This window comes from Gallinula chloropus (assembly GCF_964237585.1).
Source record: "Gallinula chloropus genome assembly, chromosome: 4".
NCBI classification, from domain to species: domain Eukaryota; kingdom Metazoa; phylum Chordata; class Aves; order Gruiformes; family Rallidae; genus Gallinula; species Gallinula chloropus.
In genome coordinates this window covers 67,616,092-67,638,661 of record NC_140088.1, presented here as the reverse complement: position 1 = coordinate 67,638,661, position 22,570 = coordinate 67,616,092, and the positions used below count along the sequence as shown (strand labels likewise).

The 22,570-nt window shown below is 40.2% G+C and overlaps 1 protein-coding gene across 1 annotated transcript in view; it reads right to left on the bottom strand.

Annotated features, from left to right (window-relative positions):
• PDLIM5 (PDZ and LIM domain 5) overlaps positions 1 to 22,570 on the bottom strand; it is a 116,770-nt gene that overhangs the window by 7,661 nt on the left and 86,539 nt on the right. Inside the window, exons 8-9 of the mRNA XM_084262654.1 lie at positions 16,520 to 16,704; positions 3,958 to 4,132 (exon numbers count right to left, since the gene is read on the bottom strand). Of these exons, the coding sequence (XP_084118780.1) occupies positions 3,958 to 4,132; positions 16,520 to 16,704 (360 nt within the window). The remainder of the gene's footprint in view (positions 1 to 3,957; positions 4,133 to 16,519; positions 16,705 to 22,570) is intronic.

Genomic DNA, 22,570 nt, shown 5'->3' with positions numbered 1-22,570 from the left:
ACAATGTCTCCGAGGTGTTCCATTAGCAGGCTGATTCCCTGTGCACACGTGTGCAGAAGAACGCTTTCTAAACATAATTTTACTTTTAATCAGGCTGTAGTTTAAACATGTCAGACTGATGCTGCAGCTTAATGATACCAGTGACTTAAAAGCTGTCCCAAAGCATGTGGAAGAAAGAAAAATAAAACCAAACCAACAACAACAAAAAAACCAACCCCAAAAAGATAAACACCTGCCATGTAAATCACACTAAATAACGATATTCAGAGCTTGGAGGTGTTCCTGGTCTTTGCCTATTTTTGCAATAAAAACAATAGCTTCAAATAATGAAAGGTATTTGCTGTATTATTTTGAAAAAGGAGTTTAAACCCTGATTTAAGTAAGGAGGCCACAAACCCAGTGTCACACAAACTGATGGGAAGCAGCTAGAACATGCAACACTAGGAAGATGGCTGCAGGTGGCTTCATTCTTCCTTCCTATTTAAAAATTAAAAAAACAATACAGAAATCTCACATGCCTCTGTCAACTAGAACATATTTTTAAAGGTGGTGCTAAAACCCCATCTTCCTTCTATCCAAAGATACGGGGTGATCTAACTATGAATGTGTCTGTATCCCAGGCTACTTTGACATGCTAAGCATTTCTGAACAAATTTTTGGCATCACTATCTACACCACATGAAACAAGTCACAGATGAAGGCAAATAGTAATTTTTTTTAAAAAAAAAAGGTGTTCTGATGTATTTACAGCAGTATTTACATAATCTTATGCCCCAGAGGATCACCAGGTATGTAAATTTAGAAGCCAGCTAAAACATCTGAGTTCTGCATGTAGCAATGACACAGGTCATGATGTGTTAGTATGTCAATAATCTAGCTGCTCGCATGGCTTTTATTCCTATAGCAAGCTAGAAACAAAATTTGGTGGTAGAGAGATCAGGAGGATTTCCACATCTGCTAAAGTAGACCAATCACTTTACAGGTAACCATACAGCAGTCTACACTCTGTGAAGGTTCTTTTTCTCCTCACTTGAAAATGCCACGATGCATCTTTTCTATGCAGGACATGCTGAAGCACCATTTGTACTTCTTCCTTTTACCTTTAAAAACAATTAAGCTGTATGAAAAGGTGATAAAGCCAAACCATCATTCACAAGCAGACATGTCAAAGAGCATTTTCTCAATGGAGGTCCATGGAAACTACATTTGAACTTCAGAAGAAGAGCCAGCTCTGCACTGCAGCGCTCAGTATAACTGCCTGGGAGCCAGTAAGTCCTCATGAGGAAGTGTCAGAAGGTTGTCAGACCGCCACAGCAAGTATCATGAGAAATTTTGTTTACCTCCAGCTTTGATTCTTTTAAGACATGGAAAGAAAAGCTTACTTAATGAAGCTTTGGAAAAAAACACAGTCTTCAGGTAATCATTATATGAATAATTAAAGACATATTAAAAAGTTATAAGATGTCTCTAAGAAATCGTTTTGGCTCAACCAGTCACGGTTATTCTATGCCTGAGTGTAAAGTAACCAACTCCACAATGCATTTTGGCTTCAAAACAGATGTACAATGCAATGTCACTTGATCTTCCTCCTACCTTTCAATAGGTAATGCTATCATTAAGGGCATGAACTGTAATTATGCTAAAACTTGAATCAAAAATGCCATTCCAATCTTTCAAGTCCACTGTACGCTGTGAACTCAGAGCATATTTGGCATTGATTAATGCACCTCAACTCATCCTCAAGTGAAACAATGCTTGCTTTTAGTAATTGATGTGGCATTTAACATTTGAAGAAATAGAAGTATTTAAGCACCACCAGCAAATTACAAAGAAGTTCGACACGGGTATCAATTACTATTCATGAAGAGGTGTCACTTACAATAGGTGACAATGGCTTAAGTATTGTCAGGTAGGTCTCCACAGTTTCTCCTCTTGCATCCACTAATGAGCAAAGGCTGACCCATGGACCAACACACTCCCCTATTTACAGGGGGCAGCTCATCTCCTTTTTAATGGTGATCAAAGTAGGAAAGCCTTCAGTAGCAGCAAGTGATTTAATGGCCAAAAGGAGAGGTTGGCTGCTCAGGAGTGATCTGCAGACTGTGACTCTCTGGTAGAGAGCATCAGCGAACCCTGCTAAACCACAGGTCCTGTGAAAGGCACTTTGCATGAAAGATGCGGCATATAGTGGACACGCTATTTTTGGTTCTAATTTTTAAACTGAAATGATAGTAACAAGAAGAAAAATGAATGGTTGCTTGCATATTATTTACAGACACAAATCCAACGCCCAGGGAACAAAAAAGTCAGAATACTAAAATCAGACAGAATGATCGTATAGGCCAAACTGGTCAACGAATCAGATGAATCTCATCCCAACAGAGTGCAGACCTTTTTGATAGCAATCTTCCCTTTTGCAGTGCAGTAAAAAATCCGGATTAGAAAAAAAAGGTGTGCCTATGTTGCGAATTTCTATACATTTTTGCATTGCTTCAGGGGGACTCAGGTCATACATTTTACTTCCTTGACATATACAATGGAAGAGGACAAACTTCTCCGAACCATCAGAGACCAGTTCACGGAGAGTCCTTTAAAATTAACCTGATACTAACTGAACTGGCATTGAACTATCAGAACAGAAGTCTAACGGAAGTAAACAAGCTGGACTCAATTGCCCACTGGAGATCAAGCGATTTGAGTTAGCTCCATCTTCTGATGCGGATATCAAGCTGGGGCTCAAGAGGCTGCAAACACTCATAGTAGGAAGGCTGACTAGGTGATCTTCAGAGGTCCCTTCTAACCTTTACCATTCTGTGATTATTGGAATTAAACCTTATTTGTGACTAAGGAATCAAAAACCACAAGAGCAAACCAAAACCCTGCTGTCAGCCTGCAGGATGAATAAAATCACAGAATTGTTTAGCTTGGAAAAAGCCTTCAAGTTCATCAAGTTCATGGTATCATTACTGCCAAGTCCATCACTAAACTGTGTCCTTAAGCACCATGTCTACAAATGTTTTAAATACCTCCAGGGGTGGTGAGTCAATCACTTCTCTGGGCAGCCTGTTCCAATGCTCGACAAGCCTTTCAGTGAAGAATTTTTTTCCTAATATCCAATCTAAACCACCCTTGGCACAACTTGAGTCCATTTCCTCTTGTCCTATCACTTATTACTTGGGAGAACAGATGATCCTGCACCTGGTTACACCCTCCTTTCAGGGAGTTGTAGAGAGCAATAAGGTCTCCCCTGAGCCTCCTTTTCTCCAGGGTAAATGACCCCAAGTTGTCAGAAGTCTTGCGCTCTTATCTAGACCATTCCCCAGCTTCAATACCCTTCTCTGGATACACTCCAGCACCTCAATGTTACTTTTTTAGTGAGGGGCCCAAAACTGAACACAGTACTCAAGGTGTGGCCTTCACCACTGTTGAGTACAGGGGAGACGATCACTTCCCTAGTCCTGCTGGCCACACTATTCCTGATATAAGCTGGAATGCCATTGGCTGCCTGGGCACACTTCTGGTTCTTATTCAGCCAGCTGCCAACTGACACCCCCAGGTCATTTTCCTCTGGGCAACTTTCCAGCCACTCTTCCCCAAGCCTGTAGCATTGCAGGGGGTTACTGTGACTCTAGGACGGGACCCAGCACTGAGCCTTACTGAACCTCATACAGTTGGCCTCGGTCCATCAATCCAGCCTTGTCCAGACTTCTCTGTAGAGCCATCTCACCATCAACACTCCCACCCAACTAGGTGTTGTCTGCAAATTTACTGAGGATGCAGTTGATCCCCTTGTCCAGATCACTGATAAAGACAGTGAAGAGAACTGGCCCTAGTACCGAGCCCTGGGAAACACCACTTGTGACCAGCCACCAACTCCATTCACCACAACTCTTTGGGCACAGCCATCCAATTGTTTTTTTCCCCATCTAAGAGGATACTCAGCAAATAGATACAAACCTAATGACTTGATTACAGTTTGCACACATGGGAGTACGCTTTCCAGCTGGAATATGCTCTGCCCTCTGAATCAGCGTGTCTTGCTCATTTAGCTGAGGTGCTGTCACAAATTTTTCACTCGGGGCAGTTGTTCCAGGTGGTTTAATATTGTTCGATGTCCATCCACTGGCAGGAGCTGGGGAAAGAGTGCCATGAGCATTTAGAAGACCATCTTTTGGTACCAAGTAAATTATCTTGAAATACAAGCAACCAGTAACATTTGCCTAACATCTCTGTCCAGCATATACCTGCCTACTTAAAAGAACAAATTAAAAAGCACTTACTCTCTCCTCCTCCCCACCCTGCCCAAGTATGTCATTCTTACTTTATGGAATATTTATCAAATAACACAGAATGGTTTTGGTTAACTTGTAGTAGTAATGGAAAATTCCAACATCATAAAGAATGAAGAAGCTAGGTGAAGGAATATACCACCTGTGAAGGTATTATTTTGCTTCAGATACAAAAGCTGAAGGCAAGAGTATCAGTGTAAGAACAGAGGCAGGAGAATACGACATACCTACTCAAAACATTTTACAGAGAGTGCAATAGATCACACGTCATTACTAACAGATTAAACAAGAGTACACATTTAATACAACATGCACAGGAACATAAAATACAGCACTTTATAAGGAAAACATATTTTTAAATAAAATTTAAACACTTGTCTAGATCACTAGGTATTACCAATCTGTAGCACTCCAAAAAGGCCATGTTCATGTCCTCTTTATAAAAAGTTACGACACAAATAAAACCCTGACGTTTTCAGAATTGTATACATTGCAACACTTCCATTTGTGCTCGGGTTTTTAGAGTCATAGAATAGACATAAGCTTTTCCAGAGTAAAAAAAATGCGTTTACAAAAATGAAAGGCACAGATGATACAGTTGCCAAGGGTAATGAAGAAACAAACAGTCCTCTTCTTTTATTTCTCCTTTATTGATATATGTGCCTTGGTAACGTACAAGCTACAGCAGCATGAGTTTATGGGAGCAGTTATTCCTGTCAAGTTGAGAAGAATTCTTCAAGTGTGCTAACCCCCTGCCACACATCTCCACAACCATTTGTTTGTAACCCCAGGCAAGAGAAACCGTGAGTGTTTACTCCATGTCCTGGCTTTCATGCTGCCGTACTAAACCTTGTAAATCAAAAAGTGAAATTAAGATCTGACTGGAAGCTCAAATAGAAACAACCAAGCAATGACAGAGACACTGGACAGCGCAGGGTAATGTTTCTGTTGCAATGATGCAACACAAGGTCAGGGCATTGGTATGTAGCTTTGTAAAAAAAACTAGTTTGTGGAGCTGTTAATCTTTGTGATAATCTTCCTTGCTCATCTTTTCATCTCATCTTCCAGGGAAAAGATGAAAAAACATTTATCTTCCTTACTATAATGCTGATCAGCCTCTGCCCTACAGAAAAACTGCAAATACCTTTCAGGTAAAACCTGAAAACCTAGATACCTCAATGCTCAAATGGAAGCGGCGTACTAATTCACAGAGGAGAGAAATATAAGCAACAGTAAATGCAAAGGAAATTCAACAGAAATGCCAATCCCATGCTATTTACAGAAGATAGCCATACACTACACAATGTAATCTCAATACAGTCAACTTTAGTTAACACACACCCCTACCCCTCACCCCCATATGTATTGGTAGGCTAAGGCACCACAGCTGGAAGATAAATCCTTCTAAAACCAATACTTCTGTACTATCATTATGCCGGGTATTAATCCACTGATATGGGCTCAATACCTACTGCAGCTTACTCTTTGTATGAAGCAGCAATACGGTTATATACTTTTTTTGATCTAACTGGTCACTTCACCAAATTTTCTCAACTCTGTTCATTTCAAGACTGAGATTTTTGGATCCTTTTCCATTTCTGAAGTAGCAAAAATTATACCAGTTCCTTGGGATTTTTTTTTTTTTGTAGTGTTCGTTGTGTGAATTTTTTTTTAATATAAAATAGTGTTATGTTTAATATATAATTTGTAATGTGTTGGGGGAAAAAAAAAAGTACATCTTGATAATCTTGATAGAGGCAATAAGCATTCCTGAACCAAAAAGCATATCAGAATAGAAACACTTCATCTTGAACAAGACACTTCTGCTACTGTAGGGCATTTTAAATTTTAAATGCCTGATAAACTGAAAACATAGGAACAGATAAAAATGCAAAAGGTGGCAGAAAGGCTTTGAAGACATGAAACAAAGCTGGTTTTGATTAATAGCACTTTCCTTCTCTGTCATCACACATGGCTTTCTAATTTTCGGGTCCCATTTCATGAGAAGACAAAAAACCCACACTAAAACCAAATTTGTTTGAAGGCTGCTTTTGCCATAAATCAAGTTGTAGTGCAGCTTCTAGCCTATCGGTACTTTCTGTTTGAGTTATCTGCTGAATCCCAAAGCCCATTCAGACACATCAGCTAGCTCTTGTTTGCACTGCATATTGAAAAAAGTTCTACTTGCTGAAGGTGGGGGGTGAGGGGTGGGGGAAGAGAGTACAAACGTCCCAAACTATTCCTTTTCTTTGGTCTCATTACAGCTTTTATTAATGTTATTCTTATGAATGATGCTTTTCTGAACACTACCCAACTTTAAAGTTACTACTGGCCAGAAGCAGAATTTATCTACATAAACTTTCTCTAGAGAGTTGTTAGACAGATCAGTCATTTCCGAGTTATTCAAAGCGCTAGAAAGGAAGAGGAGATAGTCCATCAGTATAGGAAATAACTTCAGTCTAGTAATGACCTTATGTTAAAATAAAACTCTCTTTTAAGCAGACCATAATATAAACCACACAAATTAGTAGTGTGTTGAGCAAGAGCTGTAGCCTAAGCGAAAACAAGCTGGGCATTTAGCACTGAGGACGAGCGAAGGCAAACAGATTCACTCTGCTTCCACTGAATTCAATGCCCAGACCTTCAGCAGATGCAGGACTCCCACAGGATCGCAGCCACCATGCAAACAGAATGAGGGGAGTGACAAATAAGCCCCTAAGCCTTCAGATACTCATATATTTGCCAGAATTTTTGGATATTGAACAAAACCTAAGTCCTAAAAGGCTTTTTTGACTGTCATTTCTAAATTTACATGACTACTTGGTCAACTCTAATAAGAGCAGTATCTAATTGATCACTGCAGATGTCATCAGCATCTGAGAACTAAACCAGAAAAGGTTCTGCTAAAAAATCCTTGGAAAGACCTTGAAGCATTTTATTAAACGCTCTATTCTTTCATCTCTTGAGGCCAGTCTAAAGCCAGGAAGCTGCCCCCCTATGCTCACAATTGTCCCTGCAGCATTCCCTCAAGGAGTACTTTTTCCCCGTTGCTGGTAATCACATTAAGACCTTGCTGGTCTTGCTGCTCTGAAGTGGACTCAAATTTCTTTCTGTTCAGATTTTTCATCCTAAAGGAGTCAGTTTGCTTCCATTGCCTTTAAGCCCACACTCATTAAAGAAAATACATTGGTGAAGTACAGGAGGAGCAATTTCACCACAATAAATTATTATACTGGTTTCTTTGCAAACCTTCCACAGTTGTTCTGCTAGGGGTTTTATCACCATAGATCTTTATCCATTTCTCACAGCTTGACTTGCCTCAGTCTTATCTTTCTCATTCCCATCTCAACATCAGCCAGAGGACAGCTTTTATTGCCCACTTGTGTCTTTCCATGGGCCACAAACACTCCAGTAATTTTACCAAAGGTTCATTACTTCCACTGCAACCCACAGAGCATTTGTTGCTGGTGGTGGCATTTTATTTAGTTGTTTTTTCTTTTACTTTTAAAACACCACTACTAGTTCCCTACTTAAAAATCTATATGAATTCTCAGATGGTTTTTTTCTAACAATATTCTACCTATTTCAAATTAAAAAAAAATTATATATTAAGTCTGTTTTCCTCTTTAGAATAAACATAATTTCCTAACTATCCCTTTTAGTAAAAGAGCAACTTTAACACTGATGTACTAGAAAAGATGATTTTACCACAACCAGAGAGGAAGGGTACGTTCCCGGAGCTCCTGCTCCTTCTCCTCTCCTCTCCTGCTCCTCTCCTCTCCTCTCCCTTCTCTATTCCTTTGGAAACCATTTCGATTGAAACACAACCACATAATTTGAATAAAAAACATCAGACCTGGAAAATATATGCAGGTGTTTTTTCTTGCAGTGAGAATCTTTTTCAGAGCACACCACTGACAACAAGGTAGGTGCAAATTATTACACCCAATCTTAAGCAAAGACATCTCTATTCTTGGCAATCAGTCTGAGGTCTCTTGTGGTTTGTGCTCTATAGTTTGCTTTTTAGACTGTACATACATGATTTTGGATCTCATCAGAAGCTCTGTTCTCAAAAGTACCTGGTACCCAAGATCTGGCGAGGTGTGCGCACATTTTTAATTACAAACAATGACTGCATGCGGATGGGAAAGGAAACCACTCCAGCTGCCTCATGACACAGCCTCACCACATATTGTCTGGGTGCCACCTTTGTTGCTTGAAATGCAACAGAGCAAAGCAGCTGTCGCTCTGAAGAATTATAAACTATAATATGTAAAGCCAATAAATTAATAAAGAAATTATTTGTAAGGATTACACACCACATCAGAAGTTATTTTACCCCATGTGCCAGAGATGTCTGTCTTCTTTGCAAGTCATGAAAAGATCTCAGTGGCCAAATTTCAGAGTTTTCAGGCTTCACTTCACCTTCACTCTCTTTAATTAAACCTAAGGCACTGTTGATTTGCACTTGTGTATTGTCATAGCTGGCTTTTCTAAAACAGAAAACACTCTGTACCCAACTATTAGCTTTCTACTTTATTAGGTTTAAGTTTAGCAAACCTTCAGTGTTTGCTTTCACTAAACTCCTTAGTATGGCTAGTTTAATATTTAACAAAGTTTTAGGCAAGGTAAAGAACTGGCTTTTTTTTTTTGTTCTTTAAAAATCCCAGTGTGACTTTGCCCTCGTTAGACTAACAATAGGCTGTTCCATCGCTGAGCACATGGATAACTGCAAACACTGGTGAAAGGTTTGGAAGACAAAGGGAGAAAGGTGGATACATGGCCCTGCCAAAGTCACTTTGACAGAGGTTCTCCGGTGCGTAGCAACAATACAACAGCCTGAACTGTTTAACGCTCACTTAAACATAACATCTGACTTCATGTAATATCTATAAATAACAATGCTACTTTAAGGGTGGGAGTGCCAGAACTTCATTTTAAAGTGTTCTAACTCAGTGATTTATACACTGCTATCAAACTACTGTATTATAAATGGAAAATATAAAGCTTCATACGTCCAATTTACTGTCTTTTAATATATCTGTACAGTAAGAAGTTTTCCTGTTCCTTCCCTCCAAACCAAACAGATGGCCGGATGAAGCAATGTGTCTCCAAAGCTCGGCTGTCAGCTCGTTACGTTAGCCATATATAACACCACATCCACTCCCAGGCCTGTGTGAAATCACACAAGTTCAATGGAGAGAGCTACGGGACAAGCAAGAGGGGGAGGAAAAAAAAACCCCAAAACCCACACCAGAAAACTCCGCTCAAACCCCTGTGTTCAGCAGTTCCCCTTTTGTTTCCTACAGAGTCAGAGCTAAATCCCTGCCACTGATGAAAAGGCAGAACAGGAAGGATTAAACCATTATCATGTCTTTAAATGTCGGGGAAGGCTGGTATGTGCCCCGTGGAAAATCACAACAGGTGCCACCCCGGCCCAGTTTCAACAACCCCTGCAACTGGAGAGGCTAGTTCCTGCGCTAGCAACCAGCCTTTCAACTGGAAAGGCTCTGGCTAAATTAACTGGAAAGCATCTTAATCAAAATGAGTATGGTGGTTTTGGCTCGCCCAGCCTGTCTCCTTGTGATTTGTTACATCACGTACCGTCACAAATTTGGCACAACTGGCGCCGTTTTTACCGAAAACGTGCCTTGAGGAGAAAGAGAAAACGAAGACCGGTAGAAAAGCATTTTCATTTCTCTGGAGTGACAGTTTAGAAACCCATTTGGCAGCTTTCTGCAGATTTTCCCTCCCTCGCATTTAGCTCCTGTTCTGACCTCAACAGCTTGACTGTGCCTGCAGAGAGCGTGAACGTCCAGTCTCGCTCACAGGCAGTTTCACAGAGCTGATGTTTCACATTGAATACCAGTAAGAATGCCTTTACCAGAGGAGTGTGGACTTGCCATAAATTGAAGAAATATTAAGCCTAAATCTTGGATGTCCTACACCTGTACACCTGAACATGATACGTCACTGCTCTGATCTGGGGCAAGTGAGTGAAGGGGAATTGATCTGGCAGGTCAGTCTGTGACAACGGACGATTTGCTTTTTTTAACAAATCAAAAGATGATGAAATATCTAATTTTGAAAGCTGGTGAATGTTCCCACCTTGGGTGTGAAATAACCACAGAGACAAACAATCTCTTCCCCTCGGTTTAAATGACAGAGGTGAAGGAATACATATCTATCTGATTTATGTATGTGATTAGTTTAAGTGCAAAGCTTGGTGCAACAGAACGTGAATTCAGCAACATCAAATCACTGGAAAATTGTCTAAGGTTCTATTTGTAACCAAAAGATGAGTTTCTGTTCAGCAGATCCTGTAGTGAGGTCACCGTGCCTCCAACAAGTAGGTGGTACATTTCTTCATCATTACTATGATCTGTCCCTTCTTAAATATAAACATTCAAGTTTTAGAAACATTTGTTTTTTCACCATGTCTGCAGGAGTTAAAATTTCATACCACTGTCAAATTAAGGTTGACGTTTATAAATTACTCTGGTTTCACAATGGGTTTTGCTTGGCTAAGCGACTTCACATTACTTAACTTGTAAGAATAAATTCTTGTGGTTTGCTGTCACATGAGGATATAATAATTTAGATTAGCTGAAAAATTAATAAGAATAACAATTCATACACCAGGATCAGGAAGCTTTTATGTTTTGACCTGTCAATCATACCACTTTTATGGACAAGGCGCTCTGTTTTTATCAATAGTGACTACATCACGGGGGGGCAGCCTTTAACAATCTTTTTCAGTAAAAAGTACCGGGAGTCTGTTCTAGCAGAGGCCTTAGCAACAATATAAGGATTTACCTTAACTACTTGTATTGCTACTCCTGTTTCTTCCCCAAGTTCAGACCATACTCCTTAATGGGCATATAACCCCTTGAACCCCAATAATAATCAGTCCTGCCTTTAATTTCCTGCTCCACAAAAGAAAATAATCAGGATGAGATGGTCCTAAAAACAAAACTGCAGAACTTTATGAACAGTGTGATGCTGACATAATAGTTCCGTTGCCTTTTCCATGCAAAAATATTCCCAAAATTGATGGCCATCAAGTTAGCTTACCTAGTCAGAGTGGCCTGTAAAGTGAACAGAACTGAGATAGCAGCTGGTGTGATTACAGGCAAAACACAGAAAAACAAAGGTGACGAGGACAGAAAGTGACACAGTCCATCTCTTCATGGACCTTAAGCAAGGCCTTACTGTCAGGATAAACATTTTGCGATAGCACAATAAATCTCAGAGCCATCCTCTCTTGTGCCAACTTCGGACTGTTTAACCTGTTAGCCAAACCACCCACACTGACAAAGTCTGGATTTTTACCCCATTTTCCTCAGCAAACCCCTACAGAATATGTGGCGAGGAAGGAGTCTGAACCAAACTGTCAGTGTATGCAGGACAAGTTGTCAAATCACACCCAGAAGCATGTTTGTATTATCTCCTGCTTTTAAGTTCTAATATTATAAAGGGAATGCGACATAGAAAAAAAAAAAAAAAAAAGCAGCAAGACAGCACAGTAAGGGTAACTCCAGAGATGGCAAATGCAAGTGCACCAAACACATGAAAACAACTGCAAGGAAATAGCAGAATTTTTCAAAGTTGCCTGGGGAGCAATTTTTCTATGCTTACAGTCAGCTTCCAAGTGTGTTCCCTCTGCTGAAGGGAGCATGTGCTTAACACATGTGTTGGCTCTGGATTAAGCAACTGACAGTTGTGAGTATTGCAGAATATGCTGACATTCCTGAGCAACTCTACTGGAAGGAGGTTATATATCCCAGTGAAGGAGACCCTGGGAATAAGCAAATTGGCTCATGTGGGTAACTGGTCACTCAAAATTGCAAGCTTCGGACACTTCTATTGTAAACTCTCCCATCCTATCCCATCCCTGTAACTCAGCTGCTAAGCCTTGGAGGATGAAAGGTCACCAACTGCAGTGAAATCCTCCTCTCCAAGCAAGGAGAGGCTGCTTCCTGGCCACCAGCTGTATCAGCTAACCACAGGACCCCCACAAACCCATCAGACACCTGGAAACAGAGCAGGATGTTGCTGCCAGCTTGGGAAGGCAGGATGTGGAGCTGGCAGTGCTGCGCCTGGCGCCCAGCCTCTCCAGTCTGCCCTGTACCAGCAGCTCACCCTCAGATAACAGCGTTTTAAAGATGCCAGGAAAGAGGAGGCCATTTGTGTGAGACATGTAATGTGGGAAATCCTGACCGCTTTGACCATCACAGATCCTGCTGTGCTTTCCACGAGAACAGTTCATCTCCTGGCCAAACTTCAGTTTGTGTAACTGCACTTATTGGGTAATTATGCTTTCTTAAATTGTCCCAGCAGTTTCAATTTGCCATGGTGCTATTCACTTCCTTTCAAGATACTGGGGAGCGTTGCAGTGTGCTGACAAGCAGCTGCTATGTTTCACCCAAGAAGTGACTGTATGGGGGCGGTGAGTGAAAGCCATTCCTGTGCGTGCGATGTGTGCTTCCACATGATACTGAGGCTCCAAATGCTCTGGGGCTTCTTGGGGGTGAGCAATGCTGCATAAACACCAGGTAATAGTTAGCTATCAAATAGTAAAATAGCTCACTGTGATGCACCTGGGATATTGTGGGCATTATTTTTTAAATTGAAGATGATCTTGTAAAACGCTTCTCCCTCTGGTGGGTGAACAGAAAAGCATAGGTCAATAAAGTGAGAATTATCCTAAATTCTAGCCTGTACACTTAACACACAGTAACAGCCACAATTTGACTTATTTCAACAACTGAAGACATCAACAGACAAGGCATGCAGATAGCAAATGCATTGCTTGGAAACCTCTGTCCAGGCAGGTATCACCCCATGAGTGCCCTCCAGCAGAGGATAGTTCAGCTATCACTTGGACCACTATTGAATTCTGTACAGAGGAACCCAATGCCTGAAGGATTTTCCAGGTTTTCCTATTTCGGCCATTCATTTTGGACCATCTTTCTCCTCCAAACATCTTCCTTGCTAGTTCGTGAAATTGAGATCAGTGGAGAACATATCTCAGCTCTAACAAAAATCATTTCACACCTTCAGGCATCTCTGAAGAGAAGGAGGAAGACAGAAGAAGAGAAAACCACCAAAACCCAAGCAAAAAAACCCCACCAAAACCAAACCAAACAACCAAAACACCCCAACCAAACAAAGAAGGAAAAAAAAAAAAGAGATGCTGTCTCTACCAAATTACTTATCTGCGTAGTCAGACATCTTAATAAATAAAAACATTGGTAATATTCATTCCATGCCATCAAACAGCAGATTACAGCTTCCCCAGACACAAACAAAATCCTGTGAAATGCCAGCTTTGCTATGGAAACCACCTAGTGTTATATACAATATTCATTAGACAGGTGAGTGCTATTAGAGCTACAAAACTGTACTCTGCTATTAATAACATACTGATATACACATTTACATAAGATTATGCCTTCCTTCTAATTATTTCCTAAGCTACACTTCACCTATTAAATCAGTCAGACTCAAAGGGAGGGGTTTTTTGTTTGTTTAAAAATTTGTGTAGGCCTATGACCTACAGAGCCAAATTTTGTTTGGCCTGTGCAGTGCTGGCACTTTTAAAGAAAACTTTCTGCTCAAAGACTACAAACAAACAGCAGAATTAATGACTGAATTCCAAACATGTCCTTAAATCTTTCTTTTCCTGTTGAAACAGTTTTACCTGTCAGACCGCTGGTTTCAGCCTTACTGAGCAAGCTCGGGTACAGTAAAACCTTGGGTACTATATTCTTTTGTAAAATACATGTCAGATAAAAAGGTGCTGATCCTGTCTCTGCTGTAACAATGCTTAGGTCTCTCCTGTCTTCTAATTTTGCATTACTGACTTCTTGAAAAACATGGGTAATGTACGACCCCCAAGACCAGTGGTGAGCAAGGTTAAAGGGGCAGAGCAGCAGTGAAACCTGACAGATAACACCTGGACAAGTCTTTGGCACCTTGGCAACTGTTGGAACTCATGAAACGCTGCCCTTCAACTCAAGAAATCAGGCTAGCAGGCGTGCTAGGTATGTCACTTCACTCATTTGCAGACTCTGCTACAACTTGAAGGTGCCTTCAGACTGATGAAGTCAGACAATTCAGAAGATGAGCAAAACCCAAGAGCATTTTGACATCTCTAAATGCTCCTGTTTTCCTCACTGTTCCACTGAGGAACTCTGCGAATGGGGGACAAGCGCAGACTGGCTTGGCGTGGCAAGTACATGACTCCATATACGCTCAAGATGCAAACACTAACTGAACCTCCTCTGGCACCAGGACATCATACCCTTGGGTTTCCAATGCCTCTTTCTCCTACCTTTTATTTCTGGCTTCCCCAATATTTTTTGAGGAGGTAATGACTTGACTTCTTTGCAAGTTAAGCAGGACATCTCAGGACCCTGCAAGCAAGGCAGCAGAGAGCTGACATCCTTATGACCATTCCTTTCCACCAGTTTCTCTATCAGCATGAATTTCCTAAGGTTTCCGTAAGCTATTCTGGAACATAACATTAAAAAAAATCTCTGGATGGCTTTCTCCCTCACCTACCTATTTGGTTGGTACCTCTAATGTGAAAAAAGGAGATTTTCATGTTATCCAAGAGTGTGGACCCAGATTTTCAAAGTAGTATGTAATCAAGTATAATTTAATTAATCCTTCTAAATCTTTCTTCTTTATGTGTTCTGTCATTTAATGGGGGAAAAAAATTGAAAAATAACCTACTTCAGTCATTAGAAGTGTATTAATACTAGAGCATACTAGTAGGATTTAGCAGTGAAACACCTACTAACACAGAGAAAACAGGTGAGGTACCACCAAAACCCCAAGCTGACAGGTGGTTTCTGTGCAAGTGAAATAATTTTATCACTTGGTGTGACAGAGTAATTTACAAAAACGCAGGATTATCACACTCCCACAAATATTTACCCCAAGCACACATGCAGAACGTACAAAAAAGTAACTTTAAAAAGAGGTGTGGTGTTTTTTCCCCTCTAATGGTAGCTAACGCAAAGAATAAGTCATTAGGTTGCCCTTGAGAATATACTCGATATTTGACAGAGCATAGAAATGACAGCATATTGCCATCTTGAGGCTTGCTAGCAGCACTGCATGTCCAAACCAAGATACATTCGTTACAGGCAGAACAGTATAAGAGAGGTGCCCAAGCCATTATAAAATACACACCATTGACACTGTATGATTTATCTTTACTTTTGTGCCAGGGCCTCTGTAGTTCTTTTTCTGGACTGGATTTACATTTAAAGAGTGAAAGCCCTTAGCAGCAGAGCTAAAATAAATAAATAAAATGCTATTCAGCATCTTAGAGATGCTAAAGATGTAATTCTTACAAGAAAAAACTGTTAAAACTTAATAATACAGATTTCCCAAATCTTTTGAAATTACTACAGTTTAGTCCAGCACCAAAGACTGCTTCAGTATAAGAACCGAGTTGCATTAAAAGGTTACCCCAAATTACTGCATATATGATGAAAACAGAGGCACAAAGTTACACATATTGCATGTCTTAATACAGACGTAGCTATAACATAAGAGCACTCAGACAGCAAACGGCATGCTTTCCAGACATAAGACATCTTCATTCAGGTTTAAAGGGCTAAGAAGCTACTACCTTTGGATGCAGTTTGGGGATATATAAATTCTCCTTTTAAGAACACACCTTAAAACACATTTTTGTATCACAAACCTGTGCAACTCTGAAACACTGAAATAAAACCTATTAATGTTTAATAAATAACCACTCTAATGTTTTAATCTCTTTTTTTAATTAACACCTAATTCAAAAAAGTTCACTCTGAAAACGTGTCAATTGATATTCCCACCCTCAATATAGCTTGGAATATGCTCTGTTGAAATTGAAGTCACATGGAAAGCACCAAGCTCAAACTGTGAGTTGTGTATGTGTGTGTATACATATATATTTGATGGGTATATATGCTTTTAATAGAGGTCAGAGACATCTGATTTTACTTGTTTGTGAAACCAATTACATCTATGAGGCTACTTACAAAGCGCCACTGGTTTACTTCAACTGCTAAAACTGCTTTTCTTCTCCATTCTAAACAAACTGGCCCTCACTCAAAACATACAACTAGCCCTTTGCAGACTTGTTTTTACACCCACAGCAAAGCACACTTTCCCCAAGCTATCCAAAAGTCTTTAAGGGAACAAGAAAAAGCCTCACTGGAAGTTACCTGCTTGGTTTGGAGGCTGCCAGCCCGAGTACTTGGCAGCACCCGGGGTTCCCGTTGGCTTGAGGGCTGCAGCAGATGTGGCGCTGGCGGGAGCAGGCCTCGCGTCAGCATTTTCTTGGCGGGCGGGCATGCTCCTCACTGAGGCGGCCGTAAAAGCTGTGGGCTGGGTAGTCTCCAGGGAATCACTGGACAGAAACGAGGGAGGAAAAATTAAAATGCATTTCTTGCTAGAAAAAGAGCATTTGTGAAACAGATGTGGAGTGGCACCTCTGCACCCTGGTGCAACAGAGCAGCAGCCACTATGGGTGGTTACTGATCACAGATGAGGTAGGTGATCATCCCACAACAATACTGTAGAAGTTACATTTTCAAGCACTTTTTAAAGAACTGAACACTTGAGTAGTTTCTGCCAACAGCCAATATAGACAACTGAATCCTTTCACAATTTCTGTTTAAAATAATTGAGTATCAGCATGACACAGATTAAATCTTACTGTAAATTTGGTACACTCCTGGACTTTTACAATTCTTTCTTTCTTGGAGACTAGAAAAACACTCATATAGTCAGACAGTACTCCTAGATCTTAATAAAATCATTAATCTAAAAGTGACAATTATATGTAGTCTTCCTCTATGGGCCACCACTCCCCTTAAAAACATGCATGATTAAAACAGTACTTAATGACAATCCACGTAGAGCATAAGTAGTCACCAATTACACTGCCAGAAAAAATTGTTCATTTCTCATTATCAGAGGCAGTTGAGGAACAAGCAAGTTATCATAAAAGTTTTATGTAGTGTAACAGTATTTGTATGATGGATATTTGCCTTTGAGAAGCAGAAAACAAAAATTTTCATTAAAAATATTCTAAGTAGAAGTGTAATTGCTAATGAAGGTCATTTGCAAAGTAAGAGGAACACAAGAACAGGAAATGAACTCAACAGCGTTGTGAAATGAAGCCAAAATAATTCCAAATACATATTTTGTGCAACCTGGAAACCCATCAGTTAACAGAGCCTTGTGCTCTCTCCTCTATTGAAGAAAATGTGCATCATATGTACTTCACTGGGGCCATTCACAGAATTAAAGATTGTACCAAGTTCATAAAGTAAAAAGGCTTGAGCTATTTTTACCTTACAAGGATTGCACACACACAATATTGCCTTGGCCATACTGACCATGCAAGAACTTGAACAAAACGCGAGTTAAAAGCGCAAGTTTATAGCTCTGATTGTTTTGTCTCTGGATTTAAAGGGTTAATAACTGATGTATTAGGAATCTTTTTCTGGATAAGGAATTAAAAGGGAAAAAAAGATTCCAAGTTTAGAGAATATATCCATATGCTCAGTTTAATGAGCGTTTGTAGGCTTTTGGTAACAGTAGTACCTGTGGCAAACTGACGCCGATGAATTTGCTATATGCAGCTCACACAAGCCCAGAGATGACAAAGGGACCTTGAATTCTGTTACATTCAAATGCTAAAAGATATTTAAGGACATATGTAGAGTGCAAATGGAGGCATTTAAGGTACACATTAGACTCCTTAAAGGCTTAGGATATAAGTCTTGTTAACAGCACATTTCTGAGTATGCAGAGATTACAACATAAAAGTGCTGTTGCAGATTGAAAGAAGGGGAGGAAGACATCCTTGGAAATTAAGTAGCAGGCTCAGAAGTTGAAAACAATGCAGTTTAGGACCGGCTTCCACTATGAATAAAAGCATGTGCCTGCAGTGTCAGTGTCACAGAAATCTCCTTCTATACTGTGGATTACGTTTGACACCTAACCCATCAAACCTGCTCCAGGTCAGAGTCCCAATACAACTTTTAGAATCCTGCAAAATACTGGTGGTCCTAGAAACAGAAAGTTTCTTCCTTCTCCATCCAAAAGACTCATTACCACTTGTCAAATGACTTTTCAAGTCTAGCACCTCTTTATTGCCTTTGTCTGGAACATATAAATCATATAAGTAATCTGTCATAAATAAGAAAATCCAGCTGAGCCAGCAGCTGTCTTTACAAAAAAGATGCTACTTAACAAGTTAAAAAAAAAAAAAAAAAAACAAAACCAAACCCAAAACACCCCCAAATGGATGCCAGACAAGCAAAAAGGGTATCCTTCAGGCAAAGGGAGGAAAGAAAAATGTAAAAATGGCTGGGGTGTACCACTGGGAAACAGCAGCCTCATAGCTGCAGGAAGTACATAGGCCTCAAGGCAAGTTACAATGCCAATTTGTTCTTCCACCATTACCATTTTCATGGTTTAATTTCAATGCTTGAGCATGACATGGTGCGTTAGTTCCTGAAGCAAAAATTACTGGAGACACTTAGGCTTTCATTCAGAAAGCTAAAAGACTGGCAAGGTGAATCCTAATTACCCCAAAGTAAAAGGCAATGATAAACCTATAAAACCACACATGATTTTTCACAACTTCTGGTGGTTTATGTGCCAGGAGCCTATCCTAGGGAGACACTTCCCAAGGTGTGCTGATTTTGGCTAATTTTCTTCATAGCAGCTGATGTGGGGCTGTGTCTTGGATTTGTGTTGAAAACAGTGCTGATAAGAGAGAGATCTTTTCATTAACACTGAGCAGTGCCCACAGAGTCAAGGTCTCTTCTGCTTCTCACCCCACCCCATCAATCAGTAGGCTGGGGGTGCACAAGGAGTTGAGAGGGGGCATAGCCAGGACAGCTGACATAGGCTGACCAAGGGGATATTCTGTATCACGTTATGTCATTCTCAGCAGAGAAAGTTGAAAATCCTTCTGTACATATTTTGAAGTTTTCACACCACTCCCTCTCTCCCCAAAATCCAGGAGAAGGAAAACATATAGTCTGGGGCTGTAGATGCCTAAATGTCCCTCCATCCTTCCATGGAAACTACTATATAATGCTGCCTAGAATTCCTTCCCCACATTTTAGAGAAGTTACCTATGTGTCATGTTGTTATTGGACAAAGGAGAAGCTATAGTCCTAACTGAAAACAAAATACAGCTTATCATTGTGCAACCTCTAACACCACTAAATGGTAACAAGGACCAAGTTTCTCAGACTTTACAAAGCTGGTTCAAGGGGTCTGGGTGGGCTTCTTCCTCACACAAGGCCAAAACACTGGGTTATCCATCTGTAAACATCATCACTCAAGCCCTTATCTCAGTCCGGTGCATTTTCCTAATAGTTCTCTGGACTATAAAGGATATTTTAACTCCCAATTGTTGTCCAGAACAACTGTGTGAGTCAGGAACACATTCCCTGTAGTCTGAGTAAGCTCACTGACAGGAAAGGTCATGTAGTATTTAAGAGACAGTCTGTAAATTCTTTCTTCACATGGCCAGGAATTCCGTGAGGTTACTTTGCCTTAAGAACACTAAATCTTTAATGACAAAAATGAGACAAACAAAAGGATATATGTGAACAAGTCACTCTTGGCTTCTGGCACAACCAAGTGGAACATGATAGAACCACAAAAGCAGAATCAAGGTTAAAGCCAGAGTAGTTTAAAAGAAAATAGTAAGACTTCCCCTTGCATTACATGTTGCTGCCTGTTGCTTGTTAACACCAAGCAGGCACCAAGCATACTGCAGAAACCTGAATGAATAGCTTATAAGATGCACATGAAATGTGGAGAAAAAGAAAGTTTTTAATAGAAGCTTTTAAAAACATTTATATTTAAGAAACTCTGCAACATCAAAGTAAGGAAAGAGTGATTTGCCTGCCGTAAGACCAAGTAAACTTACACAGACACTTCAAAGCTTTACAGCTAGGTACTAGCACAGCTGAGAGAAAACTCAAATCTCAAGGTCTTGTTTTAAGCTGGTTTGTTTAATGTGTACACATCACACAATGTATTTTGTCCTGTATCAGAACACACATGAGCTGAAGACATATATAAGAGGACCAGAAAAACCCAGGTATGAGAACGACGACAATACCCCATGAGCAGTGGAAACACATACACCTTTCTGCAAGGGCTTTCTGGTATACCAAGTGAAGAACAAAAGACAAGAACTACTGAGTGCTGACCTTGTTCCCACCCCTGCTGCAAACCCATGGTCTCAGTCAGCTTTTTACAACTGTGTTTGCGTTTCATGTTAACCTAGCAGTGTTCCAACAGCCGGCAAGGAAGAAGAAAATGTAAAATAAAACAATGAAAAGGAGAAAAAGTTACGTAGATGGAGGTATTTCCAGATCAAGTTACAGTGAGGGAGTATGTAATCTTTTCATAAGCAGTGCTCTGCACATAATCCAAAGCATCTTTCAGAATAAGTATTGTCTCATGTTCAACACCAGTGCTTTTTCAAGCAATTATACATGGCATAGTGTCAGCAAAAGCCATATCATTGCCAATTCTTGCTATTGTCTCCCAAAATTTCACAGCATTTTTGCCACATGATTTAATAATAAAGGAGGTTGTAGAGAGATGGGTGTTGGTCTCTTTGCCCAATTCACAGGTGACAGGACAAGGGGGAATGGCCTCAAGCTGCACCGGGGCAGGTTCAAATTAGACAATAGGAAAAGTTCTTCACCTAAAGGGTTATCGAGCATTAGAACAGGCTGTCCAGGGGGGTGGTTGAGCCACCGACCCTGGATGTATTTAAAAGACGGGTAGATGAGGTGCTCAGGGGTATGGTTTAGTAGAGGACAGGTACAGTTGGACTCAACCTCAAAGGTCTTTTCCAACCTAGTGATTCTGTAATTTTAGGGCAGAGCTCCAATTCTGGGAAATGTGAGGTATTAAATGCATCATTTCCTTTGATGCATATATGTAGTTTTCTAAAAAAACCCACTAACCCCCCTAAACTTCAAGCTCTCTCTGTTGCCATCAGGATGAACACTCAGCTTAGTGAAAGACTGGACAGCTGTTACTCCTAAAAAAAATTCCAATTCCGAGGACTCAGGTGTGAGAAGAAAACATCTGAATGTTCAAAATCCCTTCAAGCCAGTTAATAACAAATACTAAGTCAGAAAAAGGTCAAGCTCTTGGCAGCTACCCAGTACAGAACGGTTTAAGACAGCCAGCTTTTTGGAACAGAGACAGCGAAGTAAGGATAAAAGGGAAATATTTCCGAAGCAACCCTACTGCAGAACAAAATCTAACCCTTGCTTTTGTTACAGTTACAACCTTTGTGAGTTTTTCCCCAAGAGATAATGCAAACAAGCCTGAGCTACCATAGTAAAATAGTTTCATTACTTTTCCATGAAAGTTATGCAAGACAGAGCCAGAAAATATAAACCTGGAGCTGCTTAAGCATATTTACTGGGCTTTCTTGGCTGAACCAGCTCGTTTTTGAACAAATTATTCTACTATACAATGTCATACACTCATTTCTTCAGTAATGGCACATAAGATTTCAGGTGTCCCTCTGTATCGACTGTTGTCTTGTGGGATGAGCTGAGCTGCCACTTAAAATAACTTTTCAGCACTTCATTTTGCACATACTGCAGTATGTCATTAGATGGCTGGAAATGCAAAGACATCTTAATACGTATTTTCTCACACTCATTGGGTACATTCCTCTCAGTATTTTTTTCTGTGCTTAGTTGATTTGTTTTGCTTGATCTTTTTTGCACTTAAATGATACATAAATTGTAAGCATAAATTTATCTTCATTCATCTCTTTCCTACCTGTTTCTCAAGCCATACAATAAGGCTGTGTGCTCCTTTATTCACTAGGATGAGGCAGCACAAAGTTTCATTTCTGTGGGTCCATCTACTAGCAACCCCTTCCTCCTTACTGGCATTAGGAGCTCAGGATGATAGCAAGGAAAACAGAAATCATTACCCTGGAACATTGTACAAGATCTTTAAATTAACACCAGTTATTCTGGGAAAAAAATCCTTCAAAAAAGCCATTTATGCATAGCGTTCTCAGACTAATGGTACTGTTACATCATATTTCCCAAATTTTGGGTCATCTCTTATTTAGGATGACCATGACAGACCAAAAGCCATATGCTTCATGTATTGCCTTATACGACTGCCTGTATGCAGCAGCCTGAACAGAGATAATCTGGATATTGTAATGGTTTAAGAGAAAACTAATTTTCTAA